Source organism: Condylura cristata, unplaced genomic scaffold (assembly GCF_000260355.1).
Source record: "Condylura cristata isolate star-nosed mole 26May11 unplaced genomic scaffold, ConCri1.0 scaffold00001, whole genome shotgun sequence".
NCBI classification, from domain to species: domain Eukaryota; kingdom Metazoa; phylum Chordata; class Mammalia; order Eulipotyphla; family Talpidae; genus Condylura; species Condylura cristata.
In genome coordinates this window covers 31,929,730-31,946,724 of record NW_004567102.1, presented here as the reverse complement: position 1 = coordinate 31,946,724, position 16,995 = coordinate 31,929,730, and the positions used below count along the sequence as shown (strand labels likewise).

Here is a 16,995-nt window from a genome sequence, read left to right as displayed (position 1 = left end):
ACAATTTGTTTGCTACTGTTGATTCAGTGTTTCATCTTGAAAGAGATCAATATTTAACTTTGTGAGTCATTTTCCGTCATATTTGCAGTCTTCATATAACCAAAGTAGAGTGCCCATACTTGCACTATGAAAATATATTTTCTTATGCTGTGAACTTTTATCTTCTAGTATCATCATGAAATGAACCTTCACTAATTTTGTTTTTTTAACTATTTCATATGAATGAAATTAATCAGTATGATCTTTTGTTTTGGCTTCTTTCATACAGAAATTTGGTAGTGATTTTCATCCATATGGGAATATTTTGTTCCTACTTACTGCTGTGTAGTATTTTTTGTACTTGGTTATTATAATTTGCTTATTCATTCACTAGACCTTCTCTTGAAACTGTTGCAATGATCACATTGGCTTTTCCCTTTCTACTATTAACATGGTCACTTACTTTGATTAATTTTCAGATGTTAAAAAAAATTTGCAAACCTCAGTATTGCTAAGGTTTTATCCTTTAAAATGTTGTTGGGTTTGATATTAACATTTTTTTCAATACATCTGGGTAATGTTTATATAGGCTATTGGTCTCTGTAGATATCTTTTCTTTTGCGGTCTTTCACTGACCTTGGCATCTTGGACATTTGAAAATGTTTTTGCAATAGTTGTCCAATGCCTTGCAGAATTTTGAGAAACTTTAAAGTAGGCAGGACAGATGCCATTTAAAAATATTTTCAAATATATAATAATTTGAACTGGCCTTGCTCATTCTTTTTCTAATTTCCATAATATATATATATATCTTATTCTTCATCAAGTCTATTCATCACCAAGTTGCTAAATCAGTGAGTGTAATCATAGATTTTAGGAAATCATAGGTAAGCAACTTTAGTGGTTACTGTCACTAGACATCTGGAGAGGAAACCCAGAGCCTTAAAGATTGCCAAAGCGTTGCAGAACAGAACACCTTCTCACTCTTACAGGTCTCCATGATATAAAAGTCCTTAAAAACCTTTATGGATAGGAAACATGAAATGTGAACTGTGTACAGCTTTATATCATAAAGTTAACTTGTACAACCTTACTCCTTTTCCTCTCTTCAAAGGCCCACAGCCGTCCTACTGACAAAATTCAGAGAGGCCAGGCAGACAATGAAACTAGGATCCTGTGGTTTGGAGATTAGTAGTTGAACTGGGCATGCTCAGTCGCCGGGCAGATTTTTCTGTGAAGTGGAAACTACAACAGCGCGTACCCTGCGCGCGGAGGTAGGCGTGTCCTCGTGGAATTTAGAACGTTGCCGAAGCCAATGGGGCCTCGCAGCCGGCTGCGGGAGATCCTCATTGGAGGAGCGAGGAGGCGAGCGAGTAGAGGGCCCCTGGAGGGAGCCGCCGAGGTGCAGGTCGGAGAGGCCAAGCTACGCTGTGCCCTGAGCTTGAGCAGCTGCGGCGACGGCGGCGGCGGCGGCGGCGGCAACATCCAGCGGTGGTGCCAGCAGTTCCTGCCTATTGCTTTACTTTTTTTTGCTGCAAGAACATAGTCATTATGCCGAAGAGAAAGGTAAGTCTCATTTAAAAAAAAAAAAATCAAAGGCCTTCAAATTGTGCTTACAGCAAATCTGGTCATTGAAATGGATTGCGCGGAATGTACTCGTTAGCAACTCTAAGATTGCCAACCTCTGCTCTCGACGCTTGTTGTCAGATGCCTGTTGCAGACCTTCCTCCCTTCCTCTCTTCCTCCCTCGGTCCTCATAGATCTCAAAATGTTACTTTCTTTCCAGTGACGCCGCTTCCCTTCTTGTTTGAACTCATTCTCGCAGACATGGTTTCCACCCCCAACTAGAAGATGCAAAAGCGTTTTTCCATTCCGCTTTCCAGGAGGGAGTTTCCTCTGCAAACTGCCAGGTTGTGATTAGTGTAAAGGGGAAGCAGCGAGAAGGGGGAAACAAGTACTTGCATAGGGAGATCGAACAAAATAAATAAATAAATCGGGCAGATGCTGAGGTTATTCCCATGTGGGCTGTGTCCACAACTGGGTGCGCCACAATGGCTCTGAGGCTAAGAGGGAGGGAAAGCCATATTTAAAATTGCGCTCACCCTCCTGCTTGCCTCCGCGGCAGACCCGTATGTACCAACTCCAGTGTCAATCAGGGCTGGGGACAGCACAGGCGGGGCCTTGGGTGAACGGGACCTGCCTGCAGTTCCTGGCGGAAGCCATAGAGTTGGCGGCGATCAAGACGCATGTCGGGACGACCCCCGGGGCCCCCACCGTAACTGCCAAGGGCTGAGACCCCAAGGTCCACTCCCGCGACTCAAACCCACACTCGGCCCTGGAAGGCGGGGTCCGCGCGCTCCCGAGCTCCTTGGTGCTGGAGGAAACTGGGGTCATTTTAGTCTCCTCTTGCTCTTTGCGGACTATTATGTCCTCTTCCGCGGGGTCCTGGACACCGAGTATCTTGTACCGGGACACACGCTTCCCTCGGAGTGAGACTGCTACTTGTCATTGTCCCAAAGAAGGAATGAAAAGCTTCTGAGAAAACCAGTGTTTGGTTGCTGCTCTTAAAATGCTTTGCACCCTCCCACCGCCTGTCCCGGGGTTTCCGACAATGTCACCCCTTTGACTATTAAATTTGAAACAAAATTACACGTAATTTCCTCCTTTATCAGTTTCAGACTGTGTACCGATTTGTATGTAAGTGAATGCATTATTGAAAAATACTCAAGTTTTTAAATACAGATTTTTTCTTCTAACCTGTCCCTGCTAAGAATCTGGTGACAACTCGTCTCCTATTCCTCTTTTTTAAAACAATAAAAGTTATTTTATTTTAATTTTAGAGTTTACTGTGGGCATACTATGTGCTTTATGATATGGGCGGAATTTGATTTGCATTAGGCAAATTTAATCCTCAGAACACCTTGCCGTTTGAACTGGATGGAGCTTAGAGGTATGAATTACCCAACATCTCCCCAAACAACCAACAGCTAGTACCAAGGTTTTAATTTGATGCGATAGGTCCAGAAACCTTAGTTTCAAACATTATTTATTCATTCTCTTCAGTTAGTGGTAGGTGAATGGAGAAGAATTTAGGAAGTACAAAGAGACTCTCAACCTAAGAAAATGGATAGCATATATTAAGAATATTTTTGAGATCCATTATTTAAATTTTATTTTTGCAGAACTATTGTTTTTCCAGTCCTAGTGTACTGGAGTGAGTATATCAGAATGATGTCACCATGTTGAGCATTTTATCTGAGGTAATAACAACTTTGGGAATTCCAGCAAAGGAATTAATGGATAAGAAGTGGGTTACAAAGTAATTTGGTGCCCTTCTCCTTTAGGGAGAATTGGTAACAAGTTAAATGGGCAGGAGAGTAGATGTGCAAGACCCTTGATGTATAATGGACTCTGACATTGTGGCCTCCTCTTTGTTCAGGAGCCTGAGTTGGTGAAACCATTACTCTTACTTTCCCTCATTCCATCTCTCTTAAGGAACTAAAGAAGAAAAGAACAGTGAACAGTAGAGGAACTGGGTTTTGATTATTGATTTTATATCCTTGAGAACAGGGACTCTACATGATTAAGCTAGCCAGGCATCAAGGGACTGGGGTCAAAACCTTGTATAGGCACCTGTGGGTCATCCCTTGAGACAGTGGTGTTTACTTCAGAGAAAACCTCTCCTTGATAAATAGGAAGATTTTTCTCTTAGGTCTGGTACCCAGAAACCTGAGTTGGTGCCTAGTTAGACAAGAGCAGCCACAAATTAAACATATCTACCATATCACCATCCTATCTATCGTTCAAACCATAGAGCTGCCTCATGAAATTCTGGCACTTGATTACACTAGAAACCATTGTCATGAACTTTAAAAAAAGAAAGAAAGAAAATAACGGAAGATAACTGTGCATCGTTCTTTGAGATGTGTAATGACAAAAGCATGTACTACTCCTCCACATTTTTCTTGGACTAAAAGATTATTTGAGCTATTTAATAATACATGTCCCGCAAGAATTTCTGACAAGTTGACTCCTATTTTTTCACCTTTCCTTAGAAGTCAAGAATTGTTGCTGATTAAATACCTAGGTTGTTGGCACAACTAGAGGTGGCACTTAAAAAGTCAGTGAAGACATCTGGAATCCTTGCCATAGGGATGATAAGAAGATTAGGCACAAAACAGCTGAATGACATAGAACTTGTTGCATATGTTCCAGAATGCATAATGTGGACTCTAAAATCTGTAGGATAGATAAGGTAAAGAAAGTTGAATTTGGGTTTGTCTTAAAGTGTAGATAGGAATCAAATTATATAAAAAGAAAAACAGTCATAGTCTGTAGTCAGGCATTTGAGTGTCTCTTCTGTTTGCACCTTGGTAAGACCAGACTTCAGATATACAATAAAGACTGTAATATCCTAGTTATTTATAAAACATGTATGACATTTTTAGTCATATCTGAGTTCTATTAATTATGCATGTGAGTACGAGAATGAGAGACAATCACAGATACTTTAAACTGAATTATTTTCTTTATAACAGTTGTGGTATGTTTTTTTTTTAAAGCAGTCCAGCACTCAACAGTGAGGACTCCTTCAATCAGCATTAAATCTCTGATTTTGTAACTTGTGAAACTTAAATAAATAAAGTGGAACTCCTGTGTTTCTTATATAATATATGAGGCAGATGGCCGGTTACCCCAGTTGGTTAGAGCAAGGTGCTAATAACATAATATATGAGGGAGTGATCACTACCCATAAGTTGTGAGTAGAATAGCAGCGAAAATGGTAATATTCCTGGATGCAGGTGGTGGTGGGATGATGAGTGACAATTCTAGACTTCTGACCAGGGATGCCTGTACTGGTCACATTGCTCTATAGTGAGCAGATCTACAAAAAGAGGCATCAGCCAGTGAGGTGTGGATCACAGTTCTGACATGATCAGCAGTAGCAAACACATTTTCACTTCTTTTTTAAATGGTTTTCCAATTCCTCATTACTACAACTATTGAAAATGTCAGGTCTGTTACATTGGAAATTCTCTGAAGTCATTTTTCTATAGATTTGGGGTGTAAATAGTGTCTCCCACCTAAAAGTACAAGGAAGAAAAAGTTGTCTCTTCTAGCTTTGAAATTTTAGGTCAGGTTTTGTGTTTCCTTAAAATGGAAATGCCTGGTGAGGTATAGGGATGCTACTCAGGTTTTCTAATTAACTGTTTGAAAGACTGTCCCTTTGGTGATAGCACCAAAAACAGACATTTCAAAGAAAATACAAATTGATGACATGAAAATAAATATTTCAGTAATATTCATTTTTTACAAAACATTTTTTGTAAAAACTAGGGGAAATAATATACTATTTGACACTGAAAAAGTGCTATTGTTTTGAAAAGGTAATGAATCCTATGTTTTTGTGGAAAAGCTGTGTATTATAAGATATGTAATATTACCAGAAAATTTCAAGTAGATGAAATTGTTTAATTTTACTAAAAATAAGAAATTTATATTACTAAGAATGACAAACTATGATTTTTTAATTTTATATATTTTTTACACCATTCATTTTTATACAATGTATGCTTTATCATCTGGGCTGTAATCCCCATAAAATGCCCATCACCAGTTTACCCAAACACTATCACCATAGTCCCTTGGGCTCTTCCCATCCCTATTTTGACCCTACTCCCCCTCCCACCACTCCCCACCCCGCAGAATGTCTGGCTTATAGCTGCCTGTTGATTTTGGTTTTTACCTTAAATTATAATTACTTTTTTTTTCCTGATCCCTTATTTGGATCCCCTACTTTCATGCATCAATGAATAATTCCCTGTGACCAAATAGGATTTATTCCAGGGACACAAGGATGGTTCAACATCTGAAAATAAATTAATATAATCCAACACATAAACAAAAAAGAAAAATAAAAACATTTGATCCTATCAATCAATGCTGAGAAAGCATTCACCAAAGTTTAACATCCATTTATGATAAACACTTTCAAATTCTCAGGATAGAAGGTATAATATACCTTAGCATAATAAAGGCTATAGATGACAAGCCCATATCATCCTCAATGGGGAAGAGTTGTAAACCTGCCCCTTAAGATCTGGAACAAGACAAGGATATCCACTATGATATTTTTAAAACAATCTGGTTTAAAAAAAAAAAAAGATTATTATCACTGCCCAGTCTGAAACTGCAACATTTTCAAGCAATGTGAATAATAATATACTTTCCTCAAAAAATATCTTAATTGAGGCATGATCTAGCTACCATAAATTCCATTGATCTATTCAAAGTATATAGATCAGTGATTTTAAATCAATTTATTCAGTCATGTAACATTACCTTATCCCCACTTCAAACCATTTCCATTCCTCCAAAAAGGTCCTGTATGTTGTGTATAGCCAATCCCTACTACCACCTCAGTTTCAGGCTTTCTGTCTATGAATTTGCCTTTTCTGGAAATTTTATATAAAAGAAATCAAACCAAATGCAGTCTTTTGTGTCTGGTGTCTTTCACTCAGCATAATGTTTCTGAGGTCTATGTATGTGGTAACACCTATCAGTACTTCATTCTTTTTTCTTTGTCCAGTATTTGTGTTTCATGATGTACCACTTTTTTAAATCTCCTCACAAGATGATGAATAGTTGAATTGTTTCACTCTGGAGATATGATAAGTAATATGTTATTATGTAAATTAATAGTATGTAAATGAATGTATATATAAATATTTACATATTTCTTTTCATGGATGTATTTTCCATTCTCTTGGGGAAAATCCTTACATCTAGAACTGGTGGGTGGTATGGAATGCTATATTTAACATTTTAAGAAATTTCCAAACTTTTCCAAAGTGATTGAACCCTTAGTGCATGAGAGACTAGTTTTCTACATCCTTGCTCATACCTGATATTATCAGGGATTTTTTTTTCTTACACACTTTTTAGTGAATTATAACATATTTGCATAGTAACTAATAATAATAAACATCTTTTTTTTTCCAAAGACTTATTTATGCATACAGAACTGGGGGACAGGCCAGAAGTACGTGATGGGGGTGAGAGGATTCATCAGAGACAGAGTGGGGAACAGAACAGGCAGAGGTACTGAAATACACTGTGGAGGGGAGCAGCTGGCAGATCTGGAGAGGTCTGTCACACCATGTGTGTCACCTCCCTGGCCGGGGATCAAACTTGTGCTGCAGTGGCTGCAGTAGCTTCTTAGTGCTGTGTTCTAACCCGTTGTGCCATCAGGGAGAGCCCTAATGATAAACATCTTTAAAAAAACCTTTATTGAAGTAACATCATTATAACATTATGTAAATTTAAGGTGTATATCATCATTAATCAATACCTATATATATATGACATTACATTCCCCACCAGAAATCCAATTTGTGTTTATTATCATAATGTACATCTTATATGAAATGTCTAATCAGTTGTTTTGCCCATTTGTAAATTGGATTGTTATTATTGAGCTGTAACAGTTCTTTATATACTTAGACTGCAAGTCCTTTATCAAATAGTTGATTTGTAGCTATTTCTTCCAGTTCTAATAATTTCTTTTGAAGAACAGAAGTTCTTAATTTCAATGAAAACTGTATCTAGTAAACCTTTTTCTAACCTAGTAACAGATACTTTCTGCTAGAAATTTTATTGTTTTGGCTCTTTTATTTAGGTATGTGATCTATTTTGAGTTAATTTTTAATACAATGTAGGTTAGGGTTTAAATTCTTTTTCTTTCTTTTTGGCATATGAACATCCAGTTAGCCAAGCATCATGTGTTATAAGACCATCATTTCATTGAATTACCTAACCAACTCTGTCAAAAATATTTTATTTGTTATCATATATAAAAGCTTTATTTCTGGGCTCTGTGTTATATTTCATTTCTATATTACTATCTTTATACCTTTCACAGTGATTTGATTACTGTCATTTTATAGGTAGACCTGGAATCTGGTAGTATTAATCATCCACTTTGCTTTTATTTTTTTTAATTGTTTTGGCTATTACAGTCTTTATATTTGCATATAAATTTCAGAATGAGAATGTAAATTTTTACCAAAATTTCTGCCATGATTTTGGTAGGGATTGAACTGAACCTTAAGTCAATTTGGGGATAATTGTCTTTTTAACCATATTGAGTTTTCACAGTCTGAATGTGTAACATGCCATCCAGAAATGCTTGCTGAGTTTAATTGAGTTTATATTAACCTGGAACCTATATTTGAGTAAGGCTACAAAATGACAGGGTCATACATTTTATTTACTTGTCCACTTCATGTTAAACATATACTGATCATCACCTTTATGTAAGGTACCATCATGTTGAGCAAGTAAGTGAAGAATTACTTTGAAGTGAATGACTAAGTAGCTATATTTTAAGGATCTTTCGGTTTGATAGGGTAGTTAGTATACTTACACAGCTGTTTATAATACATGGAAAGTGATACTGAACTGCAAGAAAAGGTACAATCTATGAACATCTAAAGATTTGGTCAAACCGTGTATCCAAAAAAAAAAAAAAAATGATCAGAGAAAAGATTGCTTAAAACGGTTGAAGGTAATAGTTGTTTTTTTTTTCCCCTTTTCTTTTTAGTCTCAAGAAGATCTGGGCTAGTTAATTACTGAAGGTGATCCATCATTGGTCTATCTGTGAAGTGTTGCTTTCTTTGAAGAATGAGGAAGTTAAATGCAAGGCCTGTTAGAACAGTTGAGATCAGATTATGTGCACTAGCTCCCACTTCCAGTAGTAGAGACAGTGACTGCTGACTCTCTGTCTGTTCTAGCCACCCTCTTGTGTTGTAAAGGTGCTCTTCTCACATCATATTTTTCAAATGGTACAAGTTATTTGATTGCTTACCTGATTTCCATCTAACTTTGTAATCCTTCTCCTTTGACTGGAGCATGAAGTCTTTGGTGCCTCTGACCTTTTCTCCATCACAGCTCTCACAGATCGTGTAACTAGTTATTGGACATGAATGAATGGTTTTCAAGGGAAAAGCGTAGTGAATTTAAATACTGCATATACCTATTGGTGCGCTACTCCAGTGTGGTTCTGGCTTATGTTTCCTGGCTATATGATTTAGTCTGTATGAATTAGCTCCTGAAGCTCCACGACTGAGTTTCCTCATCTGTAAAACTGAGGTTAAAATGTGGGGCTTACTCTTTATGTTGTTGGCTTGTTGGGGGAATTAAATGAGATGGGCGCTGCAAAGAACTTCGAACAGTGCCTGGTATGTGTAAAACGGTTAACGAATGTTCATTGTTGTCCTGATGCTATTTTTAACTCTTAAGAGAACTGCAGCAAAATAATAGACTACTAAGCACCAAGATTCCATGCTGCAGGAGAAATGGGACATGCAGTGGCTAGGGAATAAGCAGATCTCACCCTACATGTCTGATTAACTGCAATTATGGAAATAGGTTTTCAACAACCAAGTAACAGTTGTGTTTGAGAGAATTAAGCTTGAATCTGGTGCATTTTACACAGTTGATCTTTCTTATTGGAAATTAAAATTCTCTTGGCAAATCAGTTATCTTATATTTCCCCCCTAAAACTGTTCTTTTGTTTATACCAGAGTTAAATATATTCCACTTTCCTGCAGGGTACAATTTGATTTGATAACAAGTAAACACTATTTAATCTGTCTGCCTTCACAGTACCTAGTATCTTGAAATACGATGTTAGTCTCCTGAGGAATTTAAAATCAGTATAAAAGATAGCAAACCAAATAAAAATGTTGAATTTCTTTTTCATAGGCTGCTTATTTATTGTGCATTTCACTGTTTCTTAGACAAGTTCAGTCAAATCACATTAGTTTCTGTTTAGTCCGGTATATTGTAGACATGTCCAGGACAGGACTATTTACATATGGCCAAGGCAAAACTTATTTTCAATCACAAATGAAATAAGTTTTATGCCTCTTCTGAAATAGGGAAATAAAGGAAACTACTTTAATTTTCAAATTTTGTTTCCAAAATCTAGTATTTTAAGAGAAACTTACATCAGCAAATGAACATATAATTGTGTTTATAATCAAATTTTAAAATTGCTGCAATTTATTAAATACACCAGATATATATGCTTTATATTCAGTAGGCATCTGAGTTTAAATAAAAATATGTGGTTACTAGAAATAAACATGGGAAGTACAGTATATTATTTCATTTATTCTCATAATAGTCATGTCAGGCTATCCTCATCTCATAGGTAATGATACTAAAAACCACAGCAAATTAACATTTAGGTGATTTTCTACCACTGTTGCAAGCACATGAGGTTAATAAACCAAATCCTCACAACCTCGCTATAAGCTCTTCACACTCTTGTTTTCCAGAAAGTGCCCAAGACAGGGAATGGCCGAGCTGGGATTTTAGTCTTGGCAGCTGGCTCCAACATCTGTGTTCTTAAGCACTGAACCCTGCGGCCTTTTTCTTACACAGTGAGAATATTGGGACTTAGTGATAGTAGGGAATTTTTCCAGGGTCATACAGCTAGAAAGTAGTAGAACCAGGGTTCTAACCCAGTCCTCTTTTACTCAGAATCTTAACCATTACATGTTTATTTCTAACTCTTATATATTTTCATTTAAACTAAGATGCCCAGTAATGAAACAACAAAGAATCAAGAGTTATAAAAATATGTGATTCTTCATTTATTTAAAACATTATAGTTATTAAGATATAGATTGATGCTCTTGCTTCTAGGTACGGTCATAGTAAGTTAGGTCATAGTAAGTTACTGAACCGGTGTTATTATCTCTGACTGTGCCCTAAGGCAGGCTTCAGGCTCCAGGCCTCTGCTTCCTGGAGAGGCACATTATCATGAAGCCTTCTGGGTATTTCAGTAAAGAGTAGACTGCAGAGTTGCATATAAGGTATGTGTGTGCGTTTCCACGTGCATGCATGTGCATACAAAATTTCCCTTACCCAAGTCTTACTGATATCTTTTAAATATTGAGTGGCTAAGACTTCATGTTTTTTTCATAGTCTACCTTGAAATGTTGGATTCACTGTTTCTAAGATACAGTGTCTGTTTTCACTTGTTGCATATAGATTAATGCATATATTCTCCTACAGTGCATGAATGTACTTGCATATTATACAAATATTTACAGATTATAATGTAACTTTTGAGCCACTATTACTTAGACACTGGGTTTTTTAAATGAATAGGTGCTTTTATTTGGGAAACTCATTAAATAAAAATAAAAGCTTCATAGCTGGGAAATAAAGTTCATCTAGAATTAGATGGATTTTTATTTCAGTGTTCCAGTTTATCACTTACTTGACTGATTAGTTACAAAATTGGGTGCTTTAGTAGTTGGTGTGATATGGTAACATACATCAGAAGAGGTGTGTACCTATACCTTTGAATCATATATATACAGTATTCCAAGCCAATATTAACTCAATAGAAAAAATGTCAACAATTTTTAAAGATTTATTTATTTATGTATACAGAACTGGGGTACAGACCAGAGGTGCAGGGGTGGTAAGAGGATTCACCAGAGACAGAGTGGGGAGCAGAACAGGCTAACTGATGAAGTACACTGCTGAGGGGAGCAGCGGGCGGGTCAGGAGAGGTCTGCTGTGCTATGTGGGTCACCTCCGGGACCAGGTATCAAACTCATGCTGAAGTGGCTATAGCTTCTTAGTGCTGTGCTTTTAACCCATTGCGCCACCAGAAAGGTCCCACCAACAATTATTTTTAAAGGGGAAAAAAATAGAGTATGATATCATTTTAAAATTCTAACTTGATTATCTTAACCCCATATAAAGATAAATACAATTCTACCCTAAAAGATGTTGGTTTTCTTACTTATTTTTCTCTTTCTTTTAAGTAAAAGTTGTAGTTTTGTACAATACTAGATAGAATTAGCTAAGTTCTGCTTTGTGGGAAGACAGAAGATTTGGTATAGAGTATGTGAGAAACCTACCAAAGACTTGAGGTGGTGATGAAAGTGTGACGCTTTAAAGGTACCTTCTCAAGTTCCGTTATTATCCTACCTGATACATGCTTTTAAAGCTGTAGTCTTTCCATTGACTTCTCATTGTTTTTCTGTGTGTTTCTTAATTACAATGCTTAATTTTATTATACCCCTTTTTAGTGGTCACATATAGATCACACCCAAGTCCATATAAAACATTCAAGTTATGTATGTAAACACAAATGTAAATGTAAAAAGTCCAATAGTTTTACAAAACTTCAAGGATTTCATAACCGTGTTCTGGAAGTAAGTGTCTGGGCAAATATTAAGATCCAGTTACCACCCTGTAACATGCCTTAGGCCCTGGTATAGTTTAAAGTCGTGAGTCTACTGTAGACTCTGCCACTCTTTACCAGGGGAAAGTCACTAGACCTCTCTGAACTTCTATTCTTTATCTGTAAAATGGAACTACTCAGACTCCCCTGAATATTTCTGTGCTGTGGAGAGTCAAATGTTACGACAAATTGAAAGTATATTTTTAAAATGTAAAGTGCTACTTAAAGCACTTTACATTTAAAGAAGTAAATTGGTGTCTTATCTTTAATAGCAAGACAAAAATACTTGTGTGTTATAATTTGAAAATTCAGAGTATGTACATTTTTGTGTAACTCAACATACAGTATTTTACTATTTTATTGTTATGTCAGTAAGCTCACAAATGAGGGAAATAGGAAATGCCCCATTCATGAAAGGCTTTTGGCGAGGTCTGCAGATTGAAATATCTCCCAAACTAGACATTCAAATCCTTAGCTCTGCAGTATTACAGATCTGCACTGATTTTTGAAACTAGGAAAGTGAAGTCAAATCTCTTAGAGTGGTGTCATCATTAAGCAATGTGAATTCTGAGCTTTCCTGGGTCTGAATACCAGTCTTGCACTTATCAGCAAGACTACTAGCTAGATAATCGTAGGCAAATTACTTAATCTCTCTGGTTTCAATTCCTCATTTATAAAATGGGCATGATGCTATCTTGCCAACTTCACAGGATTGTGGTGAGGATTAAATCATTTAGATCATCATCATAATTAATACTATTATTTCTCTGAGCCCCTTCTCTGGTCCTTTTCCAAGACCCTAGTACCTGGCATCCCTGTAATATACACATAACACTTCTCCAGTGTGATTAAAAAGTATGCAAACAGCTGTGTAAGTCAGATCAGTGAGACCTTCAAGGCCATCCTTCAGTTTCATGCTGAAGAAACTCAGACTCAGGGACATGACATAAGAGTCACACCAGAACTCAGGCTTTTTAACCTCAGTCAGGCACTTCATAAGCCCATCATGCAAAACAACTGCATGATATGGAAAAAGGTTATAACTCAAAGAGATGTGTAAAATATTTTTAATTATTTCACATTAAAGATATGCTCCCATTATTGAATTATGTATATTTATGCTAATAAAAGTTCACTGATCATATTGAACATGACTTTTTCTTTACTTCATTTTTCTTTTTCATCTGAATACTATGTGAGATATTCTCTCTAAAAGTGTCTTCAGAGAGTTCTGAGTATTTCACTTTATTCATAATCTTTTTTTTTTTTTTCAGAATCTTTTAAAACAAGAATTATTGCTCAATTACCCAACCCTGAATAGCAAAACATTTTGGGAAGAAATGCTAACCAGAAATTACCTTAATTATGCAATCTGGGTTTATAAAACTTGACTAAATTAATAGATGCAAAAGAGGAAGTAGCAAAGATATTTAATATCAGTTTGACATTAAACCTCTGGATATGATCCCTTAATTCTAAATATTAAAGTTTTAAGACTATTTTAAAAGACAATGTTGTATTGGAGGGTCCACACAAAGTCAAATAGTGGACCTTATGACTTTTAGTTAAATTTTCATTGTTTGTTTCATGTGTAATAGGAATATTTGAAAAGCCTCTTAAGATTTCATAGGCAGTACTCCCATTTTTAGGGGGACTTAACACTGTGTTAATCCAGTCGTTGACTTATGTGATTATTTTAGAAGAGTGATAGAGTTAGTTATAGACACATTTCAGTTTTTCTCTAGGTGGGTTATTTGAATTTTTCACTCCATTTCTCTATTGAGCAGTTCACTACAGAACAACTTTCTTTTCTTCAGCTTTGGGTTTATAACAGAAAATGTAAAATAATTTTAAAGAAATTTTAAATAATGAAAAAAAAATTAAATTCTGACCAGCTAATTAGAGAAAAATCACTCCAAAGTAATACATTCTACAAGCTAAAAGAAGTGATTGTTGTTGTTGTTGTTGTTGCAGTGTCCTATCTTCTCTTGACTTTCCTACATTTGCTTGGTTAACCCCAAGTTGAGAATGCATTTGTTCTATGTTTGCTGACAAATGGTTACTTGAAATTCATAACTCACTTATGGTCTAAACCAGTAGCTTAAAATCTTAAAAGTAAAATCTTAGAAGTAAAATTTTCAGAGCTTACCTACACTTAGCAGTAAAGACTTTTCATAACTTTAAGGTCCAGCACTGGTTGCTTAGAATACTAAGTGCTCTGCTTATTCTCTGGTGTGGCTGGAAGCCTGACACCAGGGAGACATCAGCCTCACACTCCGCAGCCTTCTACACCTTAACCCCTTCATATCTTTTTTTGCAATAACAAATCCATAGGCCCAATGCTCTCTAGGCTGTTTCCAATTAAGTGTTGCAGGGAGATAGGAATTTTCCTGTCTACCCTGTCTTCCTGAGTTTGGGGGAGAAAATTGAGCTCATGACATCCCACAGGCCCCCCTCTGTAAGGTGACAGCCAGTTGCTGAAAGAGCAGCTCGGCAGTTGGGTCATTTTTCCTTTTGACCCTTTATGGATGTTCTATGGAATAGAGATTGTTTTTTCTTGGTTTCCTGCTGGGGCTCCTGGTCTGTTTTAAGCCTTAGGAAAAACACAGTCATGTCCCTTCAGTACATTTTTTGTGCCCTCCCATGCAGGACCTAAGCTTCTTTGTCTAAAGAAAGAATGGGGGTAGGACAGTGGGTCAGCTGCTAAGGAATCCACACTCCCTCTGCCCAGCTCTCCTCCCACATCAGCTCCAGACAGAGTTCTAAGTCAGTGTTTGTAGGACTTTGGCTTCCAGCTTGCACGACTCCAGTTCCTGTAGATCAGCACAAATGAAGCGATTATGGATTATATGTCTTGAACAGAAAAGGGAGAGGCTATGTATGAAGAAGATTTTTATACAGCACTTTCTGTATTTCTAAATGAGTAGGCCTAGTTGTGTGTTAGAAAATAGGCACGACACTGTCAAACTGGACTTAATGGAGCAAATTAGTTTCTAGCCTTTGTTGTGCCTTCCCCCAATATTGGTAGTATTCCTACTTAGAAACATTTCTATAGAACAATCAAGAAAATAATATTTCGTACTTATTTACTCACCAATCAGAATTCACAAATTTGTATTTTATCATTTTTTTCTGGCATTTTTTTTCATAAAATAAAATGTTACATGTAAATTTCCCTCCTACATACTTCCTTGGTTCCCTTCCCTATTCAGGTTCCCTATGTGGACCCATTATCATCAGTTTATAGTTTTATACTTTGATGTGTCTGTTATATATTTTGACTTGTGCATGTTTTAAATTTTGTAAAAGTGAAATGATACATATGAATTTTGTTCTGTCTCTTGACACTTGAATGGATATCAATTGTTTAGACACATGATGATTACTAATATATTTGTACTTTTTCTAACGACCTATTTTCATCTCACTTCATTTTAAATAATGACCATTTATCATATGTTTTTCTTTGTTATTCTCTCCCTGTCCATTTATTGGAAAATTTGCTTTATTCTGTTCCTCCTCATTTGGAGGTTTATAGGTCCTGTTTTTTTGAAGTTTTTAATGGCTGTCTTTAAATTTTAACAATTTAAAATTACTGTGTATTTGTACCATCTTCAAAGTAAGACCAGGACTTCAGCATGCTTCAGCTTCTGATCTGTTCCTCCTACTCTTCTTGTTTTGCTTACTATCGGCTAGTCCAGTGTGGTAGCCGCTAGCTGCATGAGAATATTAAGCCCTTTTAAAACATGAGCTGAATTTTTATTTATTCAATTTCAATCAAGTTAAAATTTAAAAACTTGTATTAGATTCAGTGATTGGAAAGTTTTAAGTATGCTTGGAACAACCAGGACATGTGAAACTACTATATCTCTTATGAATTCTAAATACAGAGCAAGTGTCCCTGGTGAAAATTGAGCACTTGAATGGAAATGAGTAAAATCCATGCCATATTTTGAAGATTTTGTACAAAAAGTTTGTGAAATATCTTAAAAATCTGAACATTATGTGTTGAAATTATAACATTTTAATTATTGTTCAGTTAAAATATATTATTAGAATTAATTTAACTTATATTCTTTATTACTTTTTTAATGGCTATTAGAAAATCTAAAATACCTATCTATTTCTACAGAATAGCATTGCTCTGGACTTTCTTTTAAAACTTTTAAACACAAGAAATAGACACTATTTACTAATTACATTACTATTTACTAATTAATATATATATATATATATGTATGTATGTATTTACATTTGCTGTATACTTTCCATCAGGATTCATTTTTCTTATTGCTCAGTTTGATCCTTTAACTTAGGTCCTTGTTAAGAAGGACCATGTTTTCCTCCATGTTGGTGGTAAACTCCTTCAGTATTTGCATTCTGAAATGCCTTTACTTTTACCTTCACTCTTAAATAAAAACTGGGTATGGGATTCTAGATAGATAGTTTTCTTCAACTCCTTTAAAATTAATTCATAATTTCTTACATTTGTGGCTATGGCAAGTACTTCTTTGTAGATAACCTGTCTTTTAATTATGGTAACTTTTAAGATTTTTCTCATTCCCTTGCTGTTCTGCAGTTTTATTACAGTATTTCTTACTATATATATTTGCTTGCTTTATTTTGTCTCCACTAAGTTCCTTAATGTGAACTTTCAATCTGAAGACTGAGTTCTTCGGACCCTCCCTGGTGGTGCAGCGGGTTAAAGCACAGCACTGAGAATATAAAGCCGCTTCTGCATGAGT

At 36.0% G+C, this 16,995-nt stretch overlaps 1 protein-coding gene across 4 annotated transcripts in view; it reads left to right on the top strand.

Annotated features, from left to right (window-relative positions):
- Nucleotides 1–1,330: 1,330 nt before the first annotated feature.
- Nucleotides 1,331–16,995, top strand: part of HMGN3 (high mobility group nucleosomal binding domain 3) — a 29,323-nt gene continuing 13,658 nt past the window's right edge. For 3 of the 4 annotated variants that reach the window (XM_004673640.1, XM_004673639.1, XM_012722650.1), the window contains exon 1: nt 1,331–1,545. In XM_004673640.1, coding sequence (XP_004673697.1) covers nt 1,531–1,545 — 15 coding nt within the window. In that variant the 5' untranslated portion in view covers nt 1,331–1,530. The remainder of the gene's footprint in view (nt 1,546–16,995) is intronic. The other variant, XM_012722703.1, reaches the window with a different exon arrangement.